Genomic DNA, 18,457 nt, shown 5'->3' with positions numbered 1-18,457 from the left:
GTCTCCCCAGATATCGGGAGATGGAAAACAGCCCCCGCATTGTGACTCCACCTTACCAGAAATTATCACTAAGACCCTACTACTCAGAAACCGACAGGGCTAGCATCTTTGCATCGGCACCGTGCTGACCACATCTGTTAACGAACGGCACGCCAGTGTGTGATTTAGATTGTGGGAAGGAGGACAGGAGTTTTTAAAGGAAATCCCTCAAGTGGCTTCCCATTCTTTAAACCGCTAAGAGCAAAGAGAGTAGATTTCACACAACGATGATACATCCTTTCTAGTCTCCAAAATCTAGGACTTCTATCTTCCATCCACAGCTTACCTGGCAAGAAGCTAATGGGTAACCCTAACGGGGACTTGGCTCTCCCGATCCTTGTTCGAGAACTGGACAAACGCGGGATCAACAAACAAGGTCTAACACGCAGAATCCTAAATGCACCCCCCCCCCCCCAACGTGCAGGCCAAGGGGCTACAGGTTCCCAGAACACTCCAAGTTTGCAGCCAGGCTCCCACGGTCTGCTAGGCTGGGGCCAACACGACCTGCCCTTAGGTTCTGAGAGCTTAGTGGCTTCTTCGCTGTGCCGCGTGGCACACACCTGGAGAGCGCGCTTGCTTTAAACGTTTCCCCCTTAGGCCCTTTCCCTAAAGACACTTCATCCAGGGCTTGGTACTAGGTGGTAGCTAACTTACCTGAACCAACTGGCGCAATGTTCCAGCACAGGGCTGCAAACCTGTGGCCCCGGGCTCTATCTGGCCCACGCACAGACTTTGTCCCACACGCGCTGTTTTTAGAAAGTGCGTTTTTAGTTGCCAACTTATTCTCCCCAAGGATCCAGATTGCCAGTTTCTCTAAACCTAAGAGAAGCACCTGAGACACCTAGATTGCCGCTGGCCTTCAGCCCGTCAGTCCCCACCTGCCAGCTCTCCCAGGCTGTTTCCTGCCTGGCCTCTGAGAGACCTCTGAGTTCTGATTCCTGTGTTAGCAGCTGGCGATGGACTACATAATGTAGGCATGCGATCTCCCCTCATTTCAAAAGGGGATTTCCACAGACAGCAATGTAGACCAGGGGTCCCCAACCCCGGCAGGATATTGGAATCCCCTGGGGCACTCTGATCCCAAGACCAATGTCTGGGTTCCACCCCCAAGGGAAGGAATGTAACTTTCTGGGGGCGGAGTCTGAGCAAAGGTGTGCTTATCAAAGTCACCAGGTGATTCACATGTGCAGAGACGGCAGCGGACTGCCTGCTTAAACCAAAGGGTGACTTGGGTGGCAGGATTTCGGGCCCATCGAGGGAGGAGCTGGGCTTCAGTCTGCCTGGTTCCTGCCCCTCCTGTAGGTCACCAGTGTGGATAGAGAAAAACTGATCATCCCATTTGCACACCTTTCTGCCCAGTGCTCTGAGACAGCAGTGTTTGAGATTAAGGGAGACACATCATTGGTGGCGAGAACATGACCTTTGAGAGACCACTGTGATGACCTTCAGCTCACCATCAAGGACCCGAAGGCCCAGCTGGCTCCCACCCAGCACAGCCTTGCCTCTCACCTGAAGAGCTCTCGGATCTCGCGGCTGTCAGCCTGGAAGGGGATGTTCCGCACCAGGATCTTGGAGGTCGTCTGCTTTCTGGGCGCTTGTTTCTTCCGGGCCGATGTCAGGGCTGGCCTGGTGGGTCAGGGGAAGGCTTCGGGTTATTTGGGACCTCGGCACAGCTGCTGCCCTCCGCTGACTCCACCCCCACCCCCACCACCAGCCCTGATGCTTTCCTCCTCTGCTCAGGTGAGGGACTCACAGAGTCAGTGTGGACGCAGCTGAGAGGAAGGGGAAGGGAAGGAGGGCTCCCTGGGTGGCATGCAGCCTAATTCTCGTCTCCGCTGCAGCTGTGGATGTCCAGGTGACACATCCCACCCAGGGGGTGCCTGCTGCCCTTCATCTGGGACTAGCAGGCACTCATGAACTCTGATGGGGGCAGCTGGGGCAGTTTCACCCCAAACCCAGTCTCCTCCGTATCTTTGCAGGTGCCCAGAGAGGCTCTGGCTGCTCCCCAGGTCTTGCTAGAGACATTTCATCACTGATCGGAAGCACAGCATACAGGGGCCTGGTGGTAGTGGTGGTTTAGTCGTTAAGTCGTGTCCGACTCTTGCGACCCCATGGACTGTAGCCTGCCAGGCTCCTCTGTCTATGGGATTTTCCAAGCAAGAATACTGGAGTGGGTTGCCATTTCCTTCTCCAGGGAATCTTCTGCGCTCAGGAATCGAACTCAGGAAACTCGGGTTTCCTGCACTGCAGGCGGATTCTTTATCAACTGAGCTACGAGGGGCCTGAAGCAGCTTCTAACCATGGAGGCAGGCCAGGGCTGCGAGAGGAAACTTTTCACCTGAGGCTCAAGGCCACCTGGACCCTGTCCCCCTGCTCTTCCAGGGAGACCTTCTGCTCCGTGGCAGCAGGGGAGGGTGGCGAGCAGGGGCATGAGTTGACCATCTGAGTGTCAGAGTCTCGTAGCCACTTAGAATTTGTGTGATCCTGAGCAAGTTATTACTTGGCCTCTCTGGGTCTCAGTTTTCTTGGCTGTACCACAGGCCTAATAACCGTCCAACCTTGTCGGATTGTTTGAGGTTTTAATGAGAGAAAGATGTGTCGAAACACTCTGCACTGTGCCCAGCACAGGGCAAGCCCTCCATAAACAGCAGCTGGTATTAAAATGACTTGTTCTGACTCATCTGAAGTCTGATCCACCGTCACCTCCTCCCCATCACCACTGAAACAGCAACCCACTCCCACCCCCTGGCTGTTTTTCTTCCTGGCACTCGTTACTGTCAAAAAAATTCACTTGGGGGTTTTTGGTTTTTAAACTTCATTTATTTTTACTTGGCTGAGCCAGGCCTTAGCCGCAGCACAAGGGATTTTCTATCTTCCTCACGGCATGCAGGGTTTTTGGTTGCAGCACATGGGATCTTTAGCTGTGGCAAGTGGAATCTAGTTCCCTGACTGGGGATTGAACCGGGGCCCTCTACATTGGGAGCACGGAGTCTTAAGTCCCTTTACATATTTAGTCGTGTGTCTCTCTGCTGTCTGTCTTGTAGGGCTGTGCTGTTCAACACAGTAGCCACCAGCCGCATGTGGCAAGCAATTAAATCGCAATTAACACGACACAAAATTAAGACATTCAACTCCTCAGCTGCTGGGTCATCCAACCTCCAAGGTGGTCCCCAACGGCCCCTGCCTCTTGGTATTTATGCCCCTCCTGCTCTCCTGTGAAACCAGGTCATAAGAGACACTGCAAGACACTGCCACGTCTTCCCTGTTCTCTCCTGGATCACCTGCTCTGGAGCTAAACCACTGCTGTGCCGTGAGGACACTCGTGCAGGCCTAGGGAAGTGACCAATGTGGTGAGGAACTGAGGCCTCCTGGCAACAGCCGTGTGAGGGCATCACTTTGGAAGCAAAACCGTCAACCTCAGTTGAGCCCTCAGATGAGACTGCAGCCCTGCCCAGCATCTTGCCTGTGACCTCCTAAGAGACCCCAAGGCAGAACTTCCTAGCTAAGGTGTTCCTGAATTCCTCAACTTCAGAAGCTGTGCGATAATAAACAACATTTATTGTTTTAATCTGTCAAGTTTGGGGATACTCAGGTATAGTGTGACAGGTAACTAACACAGCGGTACCTGTCATGTCCCAAGCGCTCAAAAGCCATGCGTAGCGACAGTGCAGAGAGCATCATAGGATGTTCCCACCCCTGCAGAAAGGTCTATCAAACGGCACCACTTCAGAAACCCAAGGATTCTCCCTCCCCAGCTCCTGAGAAGACTGTCTGGTTCCCAGCAGACTTTCTGTAATTTTTGGTTGAATGAAAGAAAGACTAAACACGCCTCGGAGTTGAGAACCTGTAAGATGACTTCAGCCTGACTCCCTGGAGTCAGGGGACTGAGAAGAAAAGACCAGCACCACTAGCTGAGTGATCATGTGCAGGGCATGTGCTAAATGCTTTGTGCACAATCTCTGGTTCTCACATCTTACATGATGGGCAAAGTCACCTACCCAAGGCCATGGAGCCCCCTGGATTAGAACCCAAAGCTGCGGGGCTCAAAGCTTGGACTCTCACTCTTAAGTCATGGCTCAGGAACCTCTGTTAGCTTCTGGGGGCTCCCGCACCAAGCCTGCTTCTGGCTGAAGATGCTCAGCATGGCATGGACCAGGTTGGGTCGAGACCACCAGATGTGGCCTAGGCAGGCTTCACAGGTAGCATTAGAAAAACAGACAGAGAAGGAAGAAACAGCAGCAGCTTCAGGTGAGCTCACCAGCAACCAATCTGCTCAATGACCACAGTGAGGTGGGGCGGGTGGCTCTGACAAGGACAACGACGAGAACGTCTGATCCCTACGTGCCGGCCGCTGTTCAAAGCACTCCTGGTGTATGAGTTCAACGAGGATGTGCGAGCGGGTGAAGACACAAGGACAACACTAAACCCCGAGAAGACTCCACTAGCTCACGTAACGGTGTTTGAGTGCAGTGGTCTGCTTCCATCTCTGACGCCTACTGAACCTCTTTTCGAATTAAGCAGAGGCTCTCTGGGCACTGTTGTCTGGCTCCAAGAAAGAAAGCCCCGTAAAGACGGAAAGAATAAGACGTCTAGGTCTTAACTGCTGCTTTTGGTTCATCAAAGTGCCAACAATTCGCAGCTGACTCTACCTTGGCTCACTGATACCAGCAAGAACAAGCCAGCTTTGCTTGCTTCTCTGGCCTGTATTCCTTCTGTTGTAATGAATGTGTATTACGTATCTACTCCGGGGACTGGCACCATCCCAGTTCACCAGGGAAAGGGCATCGAAGCTGGCATGTGGGGCACCCCCTTGATCAGGAAGGGGCCCCAGAGGTGAGAGGGGTCGGGTCGGGGAGGATGTTAAAGGGCCGTGAGACGCCCTCTGAGGCACCGGCATCAGGGCTAAAGGGACAGGTTCAGATCCAAGGGAAGGGACAGGGGGTGTGGAGGTGGAGACTCACTTGGTGGCTCGTTCCGAGATCCTCACTTCCAGCTTGTGGCCGTCCACGACATGACCCTGCGAGAGGAGACAACACAGCCTGTCCCTCTGTCTTAGAAACACGCGCCTGTAGCCCCATCCTTTGCTGGAGCGGGCTCTGGCTGAGCAAGGGGAATGGCAACACCAGGGGGCGCTGACTGTTTCAGGGCAGAGAAGCCCGCTGGGGTCAAGGACCAATGAGGGTTTCTTCCGGAAGTGGCTCCTGCCGAGCGTGGGCAGCAGCTGCTGGTGATGGAGACCCAGCCCTCGGAGTCCTCTTGGAGCCAAGAATGGCCTTAACCTTTAAGCCATTCGAGGGGCACAGAATTTTCCATTGTTTATAAGCATTTTCAGGCCAAGTAAGCCCCTTCGGTCTGGTTTCCAAAGAGAGAGTTTGGTTTGAATTGTAGGCTCTTGGAAAAAAAAAAAAATTCTAAATCACAGCGGAGATGTCTCTAAAGCGAGGCTCTAACATGGGTCCCTTAGGCAAAACTGGTGTATTAGCAAAATTACCCTTGAAAATCCTTTAAATCTCCCATAAAATACAGCACACACAGCCTTGTACAAACGGCTCTGGGTGGCGGGCAACATGCCCACATGCAGCACACAGCAAGGCACAGAATGTAACTCTCCCGTGTGCGGGGGAATCTGAGACTTCTGGATTACACGGGCGAGAAAAGACGGACCACTGGGCGTGCACAGCTGAAATCCACTTAGAGGAGTACATGGCATCTAACGACACAGCTGGATTTCCACTGTCTCTTGAAAAAAACCCCAAACAAAACAAAAAACCAGAGAAGATGTGGTATGGCTGGGGCCCACCTGCCCGTGAGGCAGTAACTGGCTGAGGCCAAGACGTGGCCCCTTTGGATGGGGGACACTCCAATTCTGCTCTGGGTGATCCAGCCCCTGGCTAGTTTACACGGCCACCCTGGCCCCGTGGGCACCTGAGGTGGAGAGCAGAGAAGCAGAGGCCACCCCCGCCCCAACCCCCACCGAAACCCATTTCAGCTCTGTTGGGAGTCACCTTGGGCCAGGGAGAGAGTTGTCAGAAGTCTACACAACTGTCTACAAAAACAATCAAACGGGCTAAGCACCCAGTTCCATTTCCTTTAACCCCTAAGGCCTTTCTCTTGACCAGCAAGCTCTACCGGGACAGACTCAGTTGCCTGGAGGGTCCCTATGATGAAGTCCGGCTCCCCAGAGAGGTGGCCCCGTATGGGTGCCCTTACCACCCAGAGTCCAGCCAGCACACATCTCAGAACAAGGAGCCAGGGGGCGCGGCCCTGGCTTGTAAACTCCGCCCTAGTCAGCTCCATCTCATTCTGCCTGCCCAGCCTAGACAGACATGGGCTGTTCCAAATACTGGTTTAAAAGGGATCCTGGACCCCTGTGGGGCCCTTCTATGCTCCCTGCACTTAGAAGCCTATTCAAGAGGCACAAGCTGAGTGCCCAGCCTGTCCGCAGTGCCCTAACCCTGGCCACCACCCCACATGGCAGGACAGGTGGCAGGTGATAGCGGGGAGCAAGGGGGTCTCCAGAAAGAAGAAGGTGCACAAGCAAACACTGCCCCTTGCCCCCTTTCTGCCAGGGAACCCGAGCCCTTCTCACGACCTGGTCTTGGTGTTACTTCTTCAGAGGTCTGCTCACCGGTCTCCTGAAGGCCGGGCACAAACCAGGCTCTTCTTGATCAAGAGAGTGAATGAGAGCACCGCAGGGACTGGGAGAGCGGAGGAAGCTGCAGGGCCTCAGGCCGCTGTCGCCTAGGGCCTCAGAAGATGTGCGCTTGCCTGCATTCCTGCTCCGTCTCAGAGGCTGGACAGGACACCGGCCCCACCGCCTGCCTAGCGCCGCCTCTGGGAGACCTTGGCCAAGACTCCCCGCTTACCTGGAGCTGCTTGAGAGCTTTCTGTGCCTGCTCCGGCTTCCTGTATTCCACAAACCCAAATCCCATGGACAGCAGCGCTCCTGAAAGAAACAGAGTTGGGAGTCGCACCAGGGTGCCCGGCGGGGAGGAAAACAAAGCTAGGACGGACCAAGTTCAAGGGCTCCCAGGGGCCCCCTAGACGTCCCCTCAACCCTCTGATTTCTTCATGCCCCTCTTGGTTCCCAGGAAGACCCCAGCCCCTGGTCTGCCATTTACTACTGGTCGTCTTGAAGAATCAGCCAACACGGTTACAGAGCCACCACCTGAGGCCTGGTGGACTATTAATTAACAGATGATAGACACGATAATTAGCTTTGTGATAGAATCCCGTCTTCCAGAGGGAGGGATGACCGCCTTTGGGCCAAGCAGCAAAAAACTCTACCCAGGCAGTCCCCTGCTTCCACACGTCACACACAGAATGGACACACGCAGCAGAGTCAAGGGTGTCAGGGGCTTACTCTCCCAAGTGTTCCTGACCGTCCAGGGACCTCCGGTTCCCAGGTTTCAGACATCAGCTTGGGACGGGGGGGGTGACTGTGTTATGAGATCCTCTCTGGCTCCCTACTGCTGGGGCGTGAGTCCCGAGTTCAGAGAGCCAGGGACAGTGCAACCATTTATAGGGAATTTGGCTTCCTGTACATAAACGCGTGTAACTACGGGGACATGCGAATAAGCTCTGTCTTGACAGCTCACCCTTTTGACACAAAATGGGATGCCGATTACTGACTGTATTCTGTATTCTTTTTCACAGCTTCACTCAAAGAGGGCTGGCTCAAGGCTGATGGGCTCAAAGGAAGTTCCAAGCTGTATCATCACTGGCTCAGTGGTCCTCATCTCTGCATTTCTTCTTTGTGAGGCTGCCCCTCTGCCACATGCCCCTGCGTGTGAGCATTTCTGCTCACAACCATGTGTTGTCACAACAGGGGGGGCCCAAGGCGGGAAGGCATTCCACAAACAGCCCAAATGTGCATGGCTCTCTGGGCAACACCAGGGAGGCTCAGACGGAACTGCTGGCTGATGGGCTGCACCGCCCTGTGGGGACTTCCAGTATTTGTGTGTCAGAGGATCTGTGCGCACTCTGTTCTCAGGGTCAAGGGTGTGGGTGGTGGGTGAGGGGTGTCTGTGCACACAGGCTATTTAAAAAGTGCATCGAGCGAACGGCAAATACACAAAGTCAAGTTCGTCACCAAGTCACTGACGCTGTGCAGACCCATTCCGCCCTTCTCCTGCCCTGGGAGGCTGACAGCCACAGACAGTACAACCTGGGCTCCCTGGCCTTCTGGTTTCGTGTCGGGTTTAGCCAATGGGAAACCCTGATTTGAAATGGGTGGGCGGAGGAGAGCGCGTTGAGGGCCCTGGTTCTTTCCAAGCACTCCACTGTCTCCGTGCTCTGGTGTGTTCTGGCAGCACCAGTGGCCAATCCACACCCTTGGCTCTGCTGGTGGCTCTTCTTCTTCTTTTCTGAGTACTTCTTTATTCGGCTGCATTCAGTCTTAGGTGCGGCACGTAGGACCTTTAGTTGCAGCATGGGGGATCTCGTTCCCTGACCAGGTTGAGCCCCAGCCCTCTGCACTGGAAGCATGGAGTCTCACCCCCTGCCCGCCCTCCATCCCCAGGAAAGTCCCTGGGGGCCCCTCTTCTACGGCTCTGGTCACACACTCCTTCCCCGACAGCCTCTGAGCTCAGCAGGGGAGGGGTGCTCTCCCACAGGACCCACTGCCTCAGCATCCCCTGTGGGTCTCAGCCCAGCCCACGTCCAGGCACTTGCCCCCTTCATTACAACTGTCCCCTTGATGACCCCAGCTGAGCCAGCTTTCTGGTTCCTCTGGAGCCCCTCGCTGGTAACAGACACTGATGGATGAGCCCCAGAGAGCAGGGCTCTCAAACAGAGACTCTTGAAAGACAGTGTAGATTTTGAGAGCTGCTCACAACACCGGAAGACCAGATAACTGCTCTAAAGCTGAAGGGTGTTCTGGGGGGCCGGGAGGCAGGCTCCAGAGGGGCCAAGTGACACCAAAACCAGCAGGAACAGCCTCAGGTGGAGCGGGCGACCCCTCTGCCAGCATGACTCACGCCCCAGACTTCAGGGATCACCTCTTTTCCTGATCCAGCACAAGACAGCCTTCTTGTTGTTCACCTGATGCTTACATTGTAGCCTTTCCTTTGTAGCCTAAACTATGTATGCAGTTCTCGCGGGAACAGGGATGTCATGGTTTGAACGGTGGCCTATCCCCCGACCCCCCAATGTGTATGCTGAGGTCGTACTTTCTGCCTCTCTGAATGCGACCTTATTTGGAGACAGGTTCCTTACAGAGATAACCAAGTTAAAGATGAGGTCATTAGACTTCCCAAGTGGTGCTAGGGGTAAAGAACTCTCCTGTGCAAGAGACCTAAGAGACGCGGGTTCAATCCTTGGGTCGGGAAGATACTCTAGTGGAGGGCATGGCAACCCACTTCAGTTCTTTTCCCTGGAGAATACCATGGACAGAGGAGCCTGGTGGGCTACAGTCAATGGGGTCTCAAAGAGTCGGACATGACTGAAGTGACTTAGTGGCATCAGGCTAAGCCCTAATCCAATTAAGACTGGTGTCATTAAGAGAAAAAAAAGTGGTGATGGGAGTGGGTGGATAGGTGTACACGGGGAGAATGCCGCGTGAACATGAAGACCTTCCCCTGCAAGCCGAGCAAGGAGGCTGGAACACATCCTCCCTGACAGCCCTCAGAACGAAGCAACCCTGCCTGCACCTTTATCCTGGACTTCTGGCTCCCAGAACCAGAGGGTGAACTTCTGCGGTGGAATCCACCTGGTTCCTGGTTCCTGCTTTGTGACGGCAGCCCAAACCAATACGGGGGAATGCCCCAAAGCCTGTGCCACGTGTCCGCTTCAAACCCTCCAAGGCGGCTCTGGGAAAAAGCCCAGACTCCTCTCCCCAGCAGGAAGCCTTCTGTGATGTGGAATCCACCTACCTTTCCAGGAGCATCTTCTGCCCCGTCGGTACATTCCCGACCTGCTACCACAGCCCTCTGCTGCCTCCTTCAGCCACACACCCCACTAACTGCTCCGTCTCCCTCCTCTGAGTCTCGATCTGACGTGGAGAACCCCTGGCTGGGCTCCTGTCCAGCCAGGCCCCCCGGGCTCTCATCACTAGCTCATTTTTTTCTTAGGACACAGTCGTGGGCTGACCCACATGGTATCCCTACAAATACCCCAAATTGAAGGGACAGGGACTCTGTGACTGCAAAAAAAAAAAAAGCAAGGGCCGAGGGCCTGCCCATCATCTGTAGGAAGCCAGGGCTGGAAAAGAAAAATAGACCAGAGGCCAAGGGACTCGTCAGAATGCCCAAGGTGGACTGGAGGGATGAAGGTGGTGTCTGCCTGGCCGAGGCACCCCAAGGCCAGTGAGGGGTGTGGCTGATGACTCAGTGGAGTGTTTCAGGTGCTCCACATCTGAGTGGTTGGTCTTGGGAGGGAAGTGGGAAAGCCCAAGGTGGGTCGGTTCCTGCTCCTCCCTGGAGGGAAGATCCTCCAGGAGCGCAGAGATGCTGGGAGGATGGAGAGGTGTCTGCCGCTGAACAGGGTCAACCCTGCCAGCCCCCTAACAGCCCTGGTCCGAAACCACCCCTGACAATCCAGGGTGGCAAAGGGTCTCGACTCAGGAGAAGTTGATGTGCATGGCTGCTCCCGTTGGAAACCGCGAGTCTCCATGCACCTAGAAACGAGGACCATTTTGGACGAGCCAGACAGGAGAGTGTGGGGCTGGCAATGCTCCAAAATGAAAGGAGACCTTCAGAATCAGTGGGCGAGAGGCACCCTCACCCCCCACCCACAGCAACACCATTTCTTTCACAATTGTTTCTCTCTGACTGAGCTCTCGTGTGAAATACCTGCTTTGTTCTTCTTCTTGGAAATGGAGCAGCTCTTCACCGCACCCACTTTGGAAAACACCTGGAAGAGAAGGTCGGCATGTGTCACCAGCTAATCCTGCGACTGGTACAGGCGCGTCTTGAAACAGGGGTCCCCAACCTCCAGACCGTGGACCGGTATCTCCAGTCAGATCAGCGGCAGTACTAGATCAGAAATAAAAATGCCCAAGAAATGAAATGCATTTGAACTATCCCGAAACCATGGCCTCTGTCCTGGTCTATGGGAAAATTGTCTTTCACAAAATTTGGTTGTTAGTGTCAAAAAGGTTGGGCCCACTGACTTGAAAGCTGGAGGGGACCCAGGTCACCGCAGGCGTGCAGAGGACGAGAGTAAAAGCAGAGGCTGCTGAGTTCCCCATCGTCTTCCCCTCTGCCCCCTCCTATGAATGCAACACTCTCGGCCATCAGGATCTCCTGGCAGGGCTGCCCCTGACGTGCTCACTGCTGTGCCCCTGCTTGGCTCTGCCAAGCCAGGAGACTGCACTGGCCTGGCGTTTATGTCAACCTCGCAGACACCATGTGGGGAGGGGCCCGGTCTTCTGACTACAGCTTTCACACCGCGTACGCCTCCCCAGACGCCCCAACAGGCCCTCTCTTGTGTCTCACGTGCGCACGGATGCCCCTGCCAGCCCCCACACTGGTCTGGCCATGGCTCAAATCTCTGGGTGAGATGTCCACCACACAGCCTAGCAAAAGAGTCAAGCGGGTGGCTGTAGGTTATTCATCTACACGCTGCCGCAGGTCTCGCTTCCAGGCGAGGGGGTGGGGAGTGGGAAACAGATGCAGGGACCACAGGGATAGATCAGCAGACTGGAAGTCCCACCCCCACCCATTCCCTCTGGGCCAAGATGTCACTTACTCCCTTCAGCGTCTCCTCGGTGGTGTCGAAGTTGAGATTTTTGATAAACAGGGTGCACCCGGGAAGGCTCTCTTCCTCCTCCTCCTCCTCTTCTTCCTCCTCCTCCTCCATCTTTGCTGAAGCGTCGTGTGCTGCTCTATCCGTCGGCTGTTCACCTTCTGGGGTCTCACCATCTGCACAGGCCAACCGCCCCCCCCCAACAAAAGAAATCCATTAAATGATGTCTTACCTGCCTAGGCACCAGGACCTAAAGCACAGAACCTGCTAGACCAAGGGGGATCAAGAGGGTTCTGTCTCTGAGTGGCCAGCGTCAGGAAGGGACAGGACTTGGAGACTCTGGCTCATGCTGGGTTTTAGCAACTCTTGGAGGGCAAAGTTGGGGAGGGGAGAAACTATCCTGCTCCTGTCTTCAAGAGAAAGAAGTATGCAGCACAGACCAAAAACCAGGAGCCCTAACTTAGACGAATCAACATTCGTCTGAAGGAACAGCATTGCAGGGGAAGGGAAGGGCAAGAGTGAGGTTGTGAGTTACAGGGTAGGCGTATGGCTGCAACTTGGGCCACTTGTCAGCCCTGGTGGTGAGTGTGGAAGCCTCTTGAGGCTGAGAATCGCATCAGGACCTCCTGAGAAGTTATGCTGCTGGGAAATGTATTCTATTTGGGTCAACCTCCCTAGTTTCTTTCATGATCAGGGTCTGGGGATAATCACCCTTCCCCCACAGATTTTAGAGGCTCCTCCCATACCGACCCCCACCCCCGCCAACCACGACCACCCTGGGGAAATCAAACCTCATCTCAGCCATTCTCCAAGGCAGTTCATCACCACCTCTCCAAGGCTCCCTCCCCAACCCCAGGTCTGAGCCCTGCACACAATGGGGACCCTCCATTCTCTTATGAACACTTGCATTCAAGTAGTTCAAGCCCAAGGGAGCTGCTGGGGTTTCAAATCCGTCCCCTGTATCCTCATGCTGAGCACCAGAGCCATCCCCATCTCCCTGGCCCTTTCTGATGCAAGCCCACTGCCAGCCAGTCCTAATTAAACTTCAACCACTTTGTCATGAAACAATCCTTTCAAGTCCTAATGGAAACAGCAACAGTGAGGACTTTGCCATTCCACATCAGTTGAACGGGCAGCCTCTGCTGTTGGCACTCCCTTGGAGGTGAACCTAGAATCTAGACTCTCGCTCCAGGACAAAAAAGAAGAAATCTACATGAAGGCTCCCTCCCCTACCCGAGAAACTCACACAATTTATCCAACAAGTGACTCCGTGGGGTGGCCATTTGTCCTCAAAACTCAACTTTCAAAGCAAAGCGGGGTGGAAAAAAAGTATTGTTAATGACGGGGAAGAAAGTTATGCAGAGGCTAAAACTCCAGGTTCTGAATGAGAACTTCAATTGGAAAGAACACCATGACCTTCAGCTTTGAAGGACACCCGCCCCACTGGCTCTCCTTGTGCCCGATGTCTTGGAGATGAAAGGAGAAAGGAAGAGATGCTGATCAGATGCCCCACTGCGTGCACGGGCTGGGCCAGGCACTGTGAGAACGTTATCCCATTGCTGACTACAGTGACACATCACCATAGATTGGAGGGGCCCGAAGAAAGTCCTGGAAGTCGCTGCATCTGAACCCTAAACCCCAGGCATCTTCAGGTTGGGAGAGAGGTTCATGGGAGACTAACTGAAAAGAATTTTTTTCTGCAGAAAAGACTGGTGGGATTGATGGTAACCAGGAGAGCTCACGGCCATTTAAGTGGCAGCCTGTTCTTGGCACCAGCCAACGGCTGCCATGTGGGAAGATGTACCCAAGTTATGGACGGGTGCTCAGATCTTTCACAAGAAGCTGCAGGCTCATGGCTAAGGGCACAGACCTTGGAGCTGGTGGCTGTGGGGCACAGCCTGGCTCTTTCCAGATGTGGGACTTGGTAGAAGTCACTCAACCTTTCTGTGTTTCCTTCTTTCCATTCAGAAAAGGGGAAGAGCAATCACACAGTTACGAGAGTTAATGCACAGAAGCCCAGTTAGAACAGTGGGCCAGGGGGAAACGCTGTGAATCCCCAACTCTGAAGGCCGATGGCCCTGAGAAGCAGGCTGGCCCACGGCAGGCTGTAGAGAACAGCGGGTGCCACAGCTCTGAGTCCAGGGGACTGTGTCTCTGCCAGCCACGTCCCTGGGAAGGGCTTCCTCCTCCCCGGGTGTCCAGGCCCTGCTGTGGCCCACGCCCAGGTCTAGAGAGGTGCGCAAATGGCCAAGGACGAAGCCAGAGGTTGTTGTGAAGTGCACTTCCTCCCCTGACCTCCAGTGGGCAGAGGACAGGAAGATGGGGAAGGAGAAAGGATGTATCATGAACCACATAGATGCTTGTCAACGACCTCACCAGGATCAAGGAAAAGAGGGAAGAAGCAGGAGCAGGATGGGGCCAGGGGTGGGGGTGGGGGTGCTGGGGACCAGGGGGGAGGCTTGGAAAGCAAGGTGGGGTGGAAGGGGGCTGGGAGAGGCGGGGGGTGAGGGGGTATGCTTCCATCTGTGGTTGGCACAATAAAATCCAGTCACGCGTCGCCACATGGGGCTTTATTATAATCGGGCCGCAGAATTTACGGTGGCTCCCTCCCCTTCCCGGCTCTGGGCGCGGAAGGCTGACAGCACAGACTGTTATCAGTTGCAAGCAGCTTTTCAGGACCTCCCCCCACTCGGAGCCCTTTATCTGGAGGTGAGGGTCTTGGTTGTGGAGAGATAAAACACACTGTCCCCCTCCCTCAAGACGGGTACAGAGAATGGAGGGCTTTGCAGAAAAGAAGGCGGGGGCAGGGGGAGGGGAGAGGGGGGCAGTGAACAAAAACTCCTCCATCCATTCCCCTCCTGCTTGCCTTCCTGGGGAGCCTGGGAAAATCCAGGGCTGGGGGCTGGCTGAGTCCCCAGGGCCGAGGGGACGGGGAGCTGGGGGAGCTTCGTGGACAGTGTGTAGAGGGCGGGCGTGGGGGAGGAGCGGGTGAAAACGAACAGCTCAGGGACCATGTATGTGATATGAGTAAGAAAGGGAACAAAAAAGGGTGAACGGAGGCCGGGAGATGAGCTCTGTGGGGATCTGCCTGCCGACGACGCTGGACTCAGTGGGGCCTCAAATCAGCACAGGCGCACACAACTTCTTGGCCCCAAATCCCCTGTATTTGCCACAACTACAGGCTCCCTCCTCCCTGCGCCAAGGCCGCCTTTGTGTGAGTGGCCGCAGGACCTTGGACAGCAGCCCCTCGCAGGAGGCAGGGCCTGGTCTGGTGTGCTCAACACCTGCACTCTGGGGGTGGGCGGGGCAGTCCTCTACTTTCTGACCAGAGTACACTATTTTGGCAAAGCCTCCCCTTGAACGGCTCCAGAACATTCTGCGTCCAGGGCCCACATCTATGACTGTGACATCTCAGCTACCCCCTAAAAGCTCCCCGTCTCCCGATCAGCCTGGGAGCTTCTGGGGAAATCCTGGTCACCCCAGCTCAGCAGCTGGCATCTGGCTGATGCTCAGGGCTGAATTCGAGACCATCCGCTTCAGCTGACAGTGCTGAATTAGGCAGGACGCGGGTCAGAGTAATGGTGATGGACGGGTGGCTTCTCACCGCACTCTCACAAATGCCTCCTGCCCGATGTACAGATGCAGAAACAGCCTCGGAGAAGGCTGGTGGCCTGCCCGGTCACAGGGCTAGGAGAGGACAAGGAAGACAGAGACTTCCCCAGGAGTCATAAGCCTCAAATCCTGAGGACCCAGAGTGCTTAGTGCAGGGCCTGGCGGGGAGGAAATGCGGCTTTGGCCTGTGGACTTGCTCAGCAACCACTTCCTGCTCTCCCACCAGACACTGGGTGCTGCTTTGCCAAGGGCTGGGGTACAGCAGTGCGCAGAAGCGGTGCCCGCCCTGTGGGATGGACGGCTAGTGAGGGAGTCCGACAGACAGGAAGTGAAGCCGTAACAATGCACATCTGAAAGTGATAAGCATTTGCAACAAAGTTAAGAATGAGGTGAGGACTTTCCTGGTAGTCCCCTGGTTAAGAATCTGCCTGCCGATGCAGGGGACATGGGTTCGATCCCAGATTGGGAAAGATTTCATATACTGCCTCGGGGTAACTAAGCCCATGAGCCCCAACTACTGAGCCCACAGGCCCTAGAGCCTGTGCTCTGCAACAAGAGAAACCACCGCGATGAGAAGCCCGAGCACCGCAATGAACAGTAGCCCCCATGTGCCCCAAATAGAGAAAGCCCGCGCGCAGCAACCACCACCTAGCACAGCCAAAGCTTAATTAATTTTAAATAAAGAGGGAGGTGAAGGGGTGGGTGAAAATCGGCACCCATGAGGGGAGCCACGGCGACGACGGCCACGGATGGCACCACATGCTGAGGCTGAACTAACGATGGAGCACAAATCCTCCAATGTCACCAAGCTCTACTCCATGCTGGGGCTCGGGACACAGGACAAGGATGACCCAGGCCCTACTTTTCACAGGGGGAGATAGAGACGCACAGAAATCCCTTTTCCTGCATTCATTCACTCCTTCGACTCACATTCATTGAGCCACCCTATGCCTGGGGCCCCACGGGGTGCTTGGCACCCAGCAGCGATGGACGTTAAGCAAGTGAAACGAATAGACAGGATAAATACAAACTGTGACGAGCGCCACAGAAGAAAAGGATGGCGAGACAGGAGGGGAGCACCAGGACAGGTGTAGAAGGGCGCAGCCACGTGGCAGCAGCCACCACGCTCAGCGATCCCACCAAGGCAGGGAGAGGCCTCCGCTGGTCTGTTCCCAGGACCCTCACTCCTGGCAAATCCGTGCTCTAAAGGAGGACTTGCTTTTGGACAAAAAACAAGAGTCATGTCCAAGTTTAATAACTTAAGTGAAAAATCAAAGTTGACGATAATTTGAGGCTGATGGCTGATTAAGAAGAAATCGTCATTACATAAAGAAAATTCCTTTTGAAGAGAGCATAAGCAGGTTGGAAGAGAAGGCTAATCCAATCTGTAGACAAAAATAACTCACAGACGGGGGCTACTGAGGGACTTCTGAAAGATCTGTATCCATGGTTGGTAACCACAATGGGGAGGGGTGCTTTGGGGGCCCCACAAAGCAGAGACTGAGGACTTTTCCTTCCTAACGGAAACGAGGCTTCTTGTCCAGGGGCTCCCAATGCCTTGTAGCGACCGGGCCAGTCCTGAAGGCGGTTTTACCAATCCAGGGCGAACTGGGAAATGCAGACAGCTTAGGGAGGTTTGTGACCAGGGAGGTCTATTCAGTTAAACGGCTGTTCTTTCATCTGAGAATTTTGTTTCCCACTGCTCACTTCTCCCACTCCTATAACACCCATTCTTTTATTAGGGGTAGATGGGAGATGCAGTTCTTTAATCCTTATTTGAATAAACTGGCAACCTGATGATAAGATGGGGGTAAGGAGGAGGGATATTACCGATGGGCGAGATCTTTTTTTAAAAAACTGTTTCTCGTTTTTATTTATCTATTTTTGGCCAAACCGTGTAGCACATGGGATCTTAGTTCTCTGACCAGGGAGAGAATCTGTGCCATGCCCCCTACAGTGGAAGCCTGCAGTCTTAACCATTGGATCACCAGGGAGGTCCCCAGGCAAGATCTTACTGTCTGGTTAAGGGGCTGCCAGGTCCCCTCTAAAGATCTCAGATTCTAGGACGGAATCATAGGCCTCTGACCAAGTGGTTCTCAATCGAGGGCTGCACTGTCCCCTAGAGGACACCTGGCATGCAGGGGACATTACAATTACAGGGGACACTCCTGACATTCAGGGAGCAGGGTCAGCAAGTTGTCTTACAATTCAATCTGCACAACAGGGCTGACACGGAAGAGCTGTGCTGCTGAGCACCAGCAGCGCCCCCTCCCCACCCAAGCGTGAAGCCGGTGGGGTCTCAGGTCCCTCCCCTTTCCTGCCTTTGCAGTCACTGGACACCAGAGGGTGCCATACCATCCCAAGGACCCAGAGACTGAGTATCTCTCCCAACAGCCAGGCTCACCTATCCTGGCAGATGTATGAACTAGAAGGCTGTTTTCTCTTGCTCTGTTCTGAATCGCTCCTAATAGATTCTACCTGCCTTTTTTCCCCTTTCACAATGAAATGAATTGCCAGTCCAGGTTCGATGCATGATACTGGTTGCTTGGGGCTGGTGCACTGGGATGACCCAGAGGGATGGTACGGGGAGGGAGGAGTGAGGGGGGTTCAGGATGGCGAACACGTGTATACCTGTGGCAGATTCATGCTGATATATGGCAAAACCAATACAATATTGTAAAGTAATTAACCTCCAATTAAAATAAATAAATTTATATTAAAAAAAAAGTCAGCCTACCTTAACCATACCCATCATTTTTATGTTCTGTTTTTTAAGGACATTTTTTGTACCTATAAAATCCAAGAGTCGGGCACCCACCCACCAGTCTCAGGATGAAAAAAATTTTCAACCAAATACCTGATACACAATTTGGTGCTGCCCCCAGCCCTCCGTCCTTCCCCTGCCTGCTGCCTCAGGACACCGTGATCTCAGACCCAGCTCTCACCGGTCTCTGGCTCCATCCTGTCTGTTCCCGCTGGTTCCGCTGGTGCATCTTGGGGTTCTTCTTTCTGGGGGATTGGGCTGGAAAAGACGCCCATTGGAGCCCACTCCAAATAAAGGGGGACGTGGTGGAACTGCAGAGAAGTGGGGAGAGGGACTCAGTCCACAACAGAGACCAAG

The 18,457-nt window shown here is 54.3% G+C and overlaps 1 protein-coding gene across 4 annotated transcripts in view; it reads right to left on the bottom strand.

Annotated features, from left to right (window-relative positions):
- The window catches only part of RBM19 (RNA binding motif protein 19), a 128,339-nt gene that overhangs the window by 89,852 nt on the left and 20,030 nt on the right, over positions 1 to 18,457 (bottom strand). For all 4 annotated transcript variants that reach the window (XM_070769616.1, XM_070769615.1, XM_070769617.1 and 1 more), the window contains 6 exons: positions 18,282 to 18,411; positions 11,728 to 11,900; positions 10,830 to 10,890; positions 6,906 to 6,985; positions 5,001 to 5,056; positions 1,549 to 1,665 (listed from right to left, as the gene is read on the bottom strand). In XM_070769616.1, coding sequence (XP_070625717.1) covers positions 1,549 to 1,665; positions 5,001 to 5,056; positions 6,906 to 6,985; positions 10,830 to 10,890; positions 11,728 to 11,900; positions 18,282 to 18,411 — 617 coding nt within the window. The remainder of the gene's footprint in view (positions 1 to 1,548; positions 1,666 to 5,000; positions 5,057 to 6,905; positions 6,986 to 10,829; positions 10,891 to 11,727; positions 11,901 to 18,281; positions 18,412 to 18,457) is intronic.

Source organism: Bos indicus, chromosome 17 (assembly GCF_029378745.1).
Source record: "Bos indicus isolate NIAB-ARS_2022 breed Sahiwal x Tharparkar chromosome 17, NIAB-ARS_B.indTharparkar_mat_pri_1.0, whole genome shotgun sequence".
Taxonomy (NCBI): Eukaryota; Metazoa; Chordata; class Mammalia; order Artiodactyla; family Bovidae; genus Bos; species Bos indicus.
Note: the sequence above shows the minus strand (reverse complement) of the source record. Positions and strands in the feature narration are given on the sequence as shown.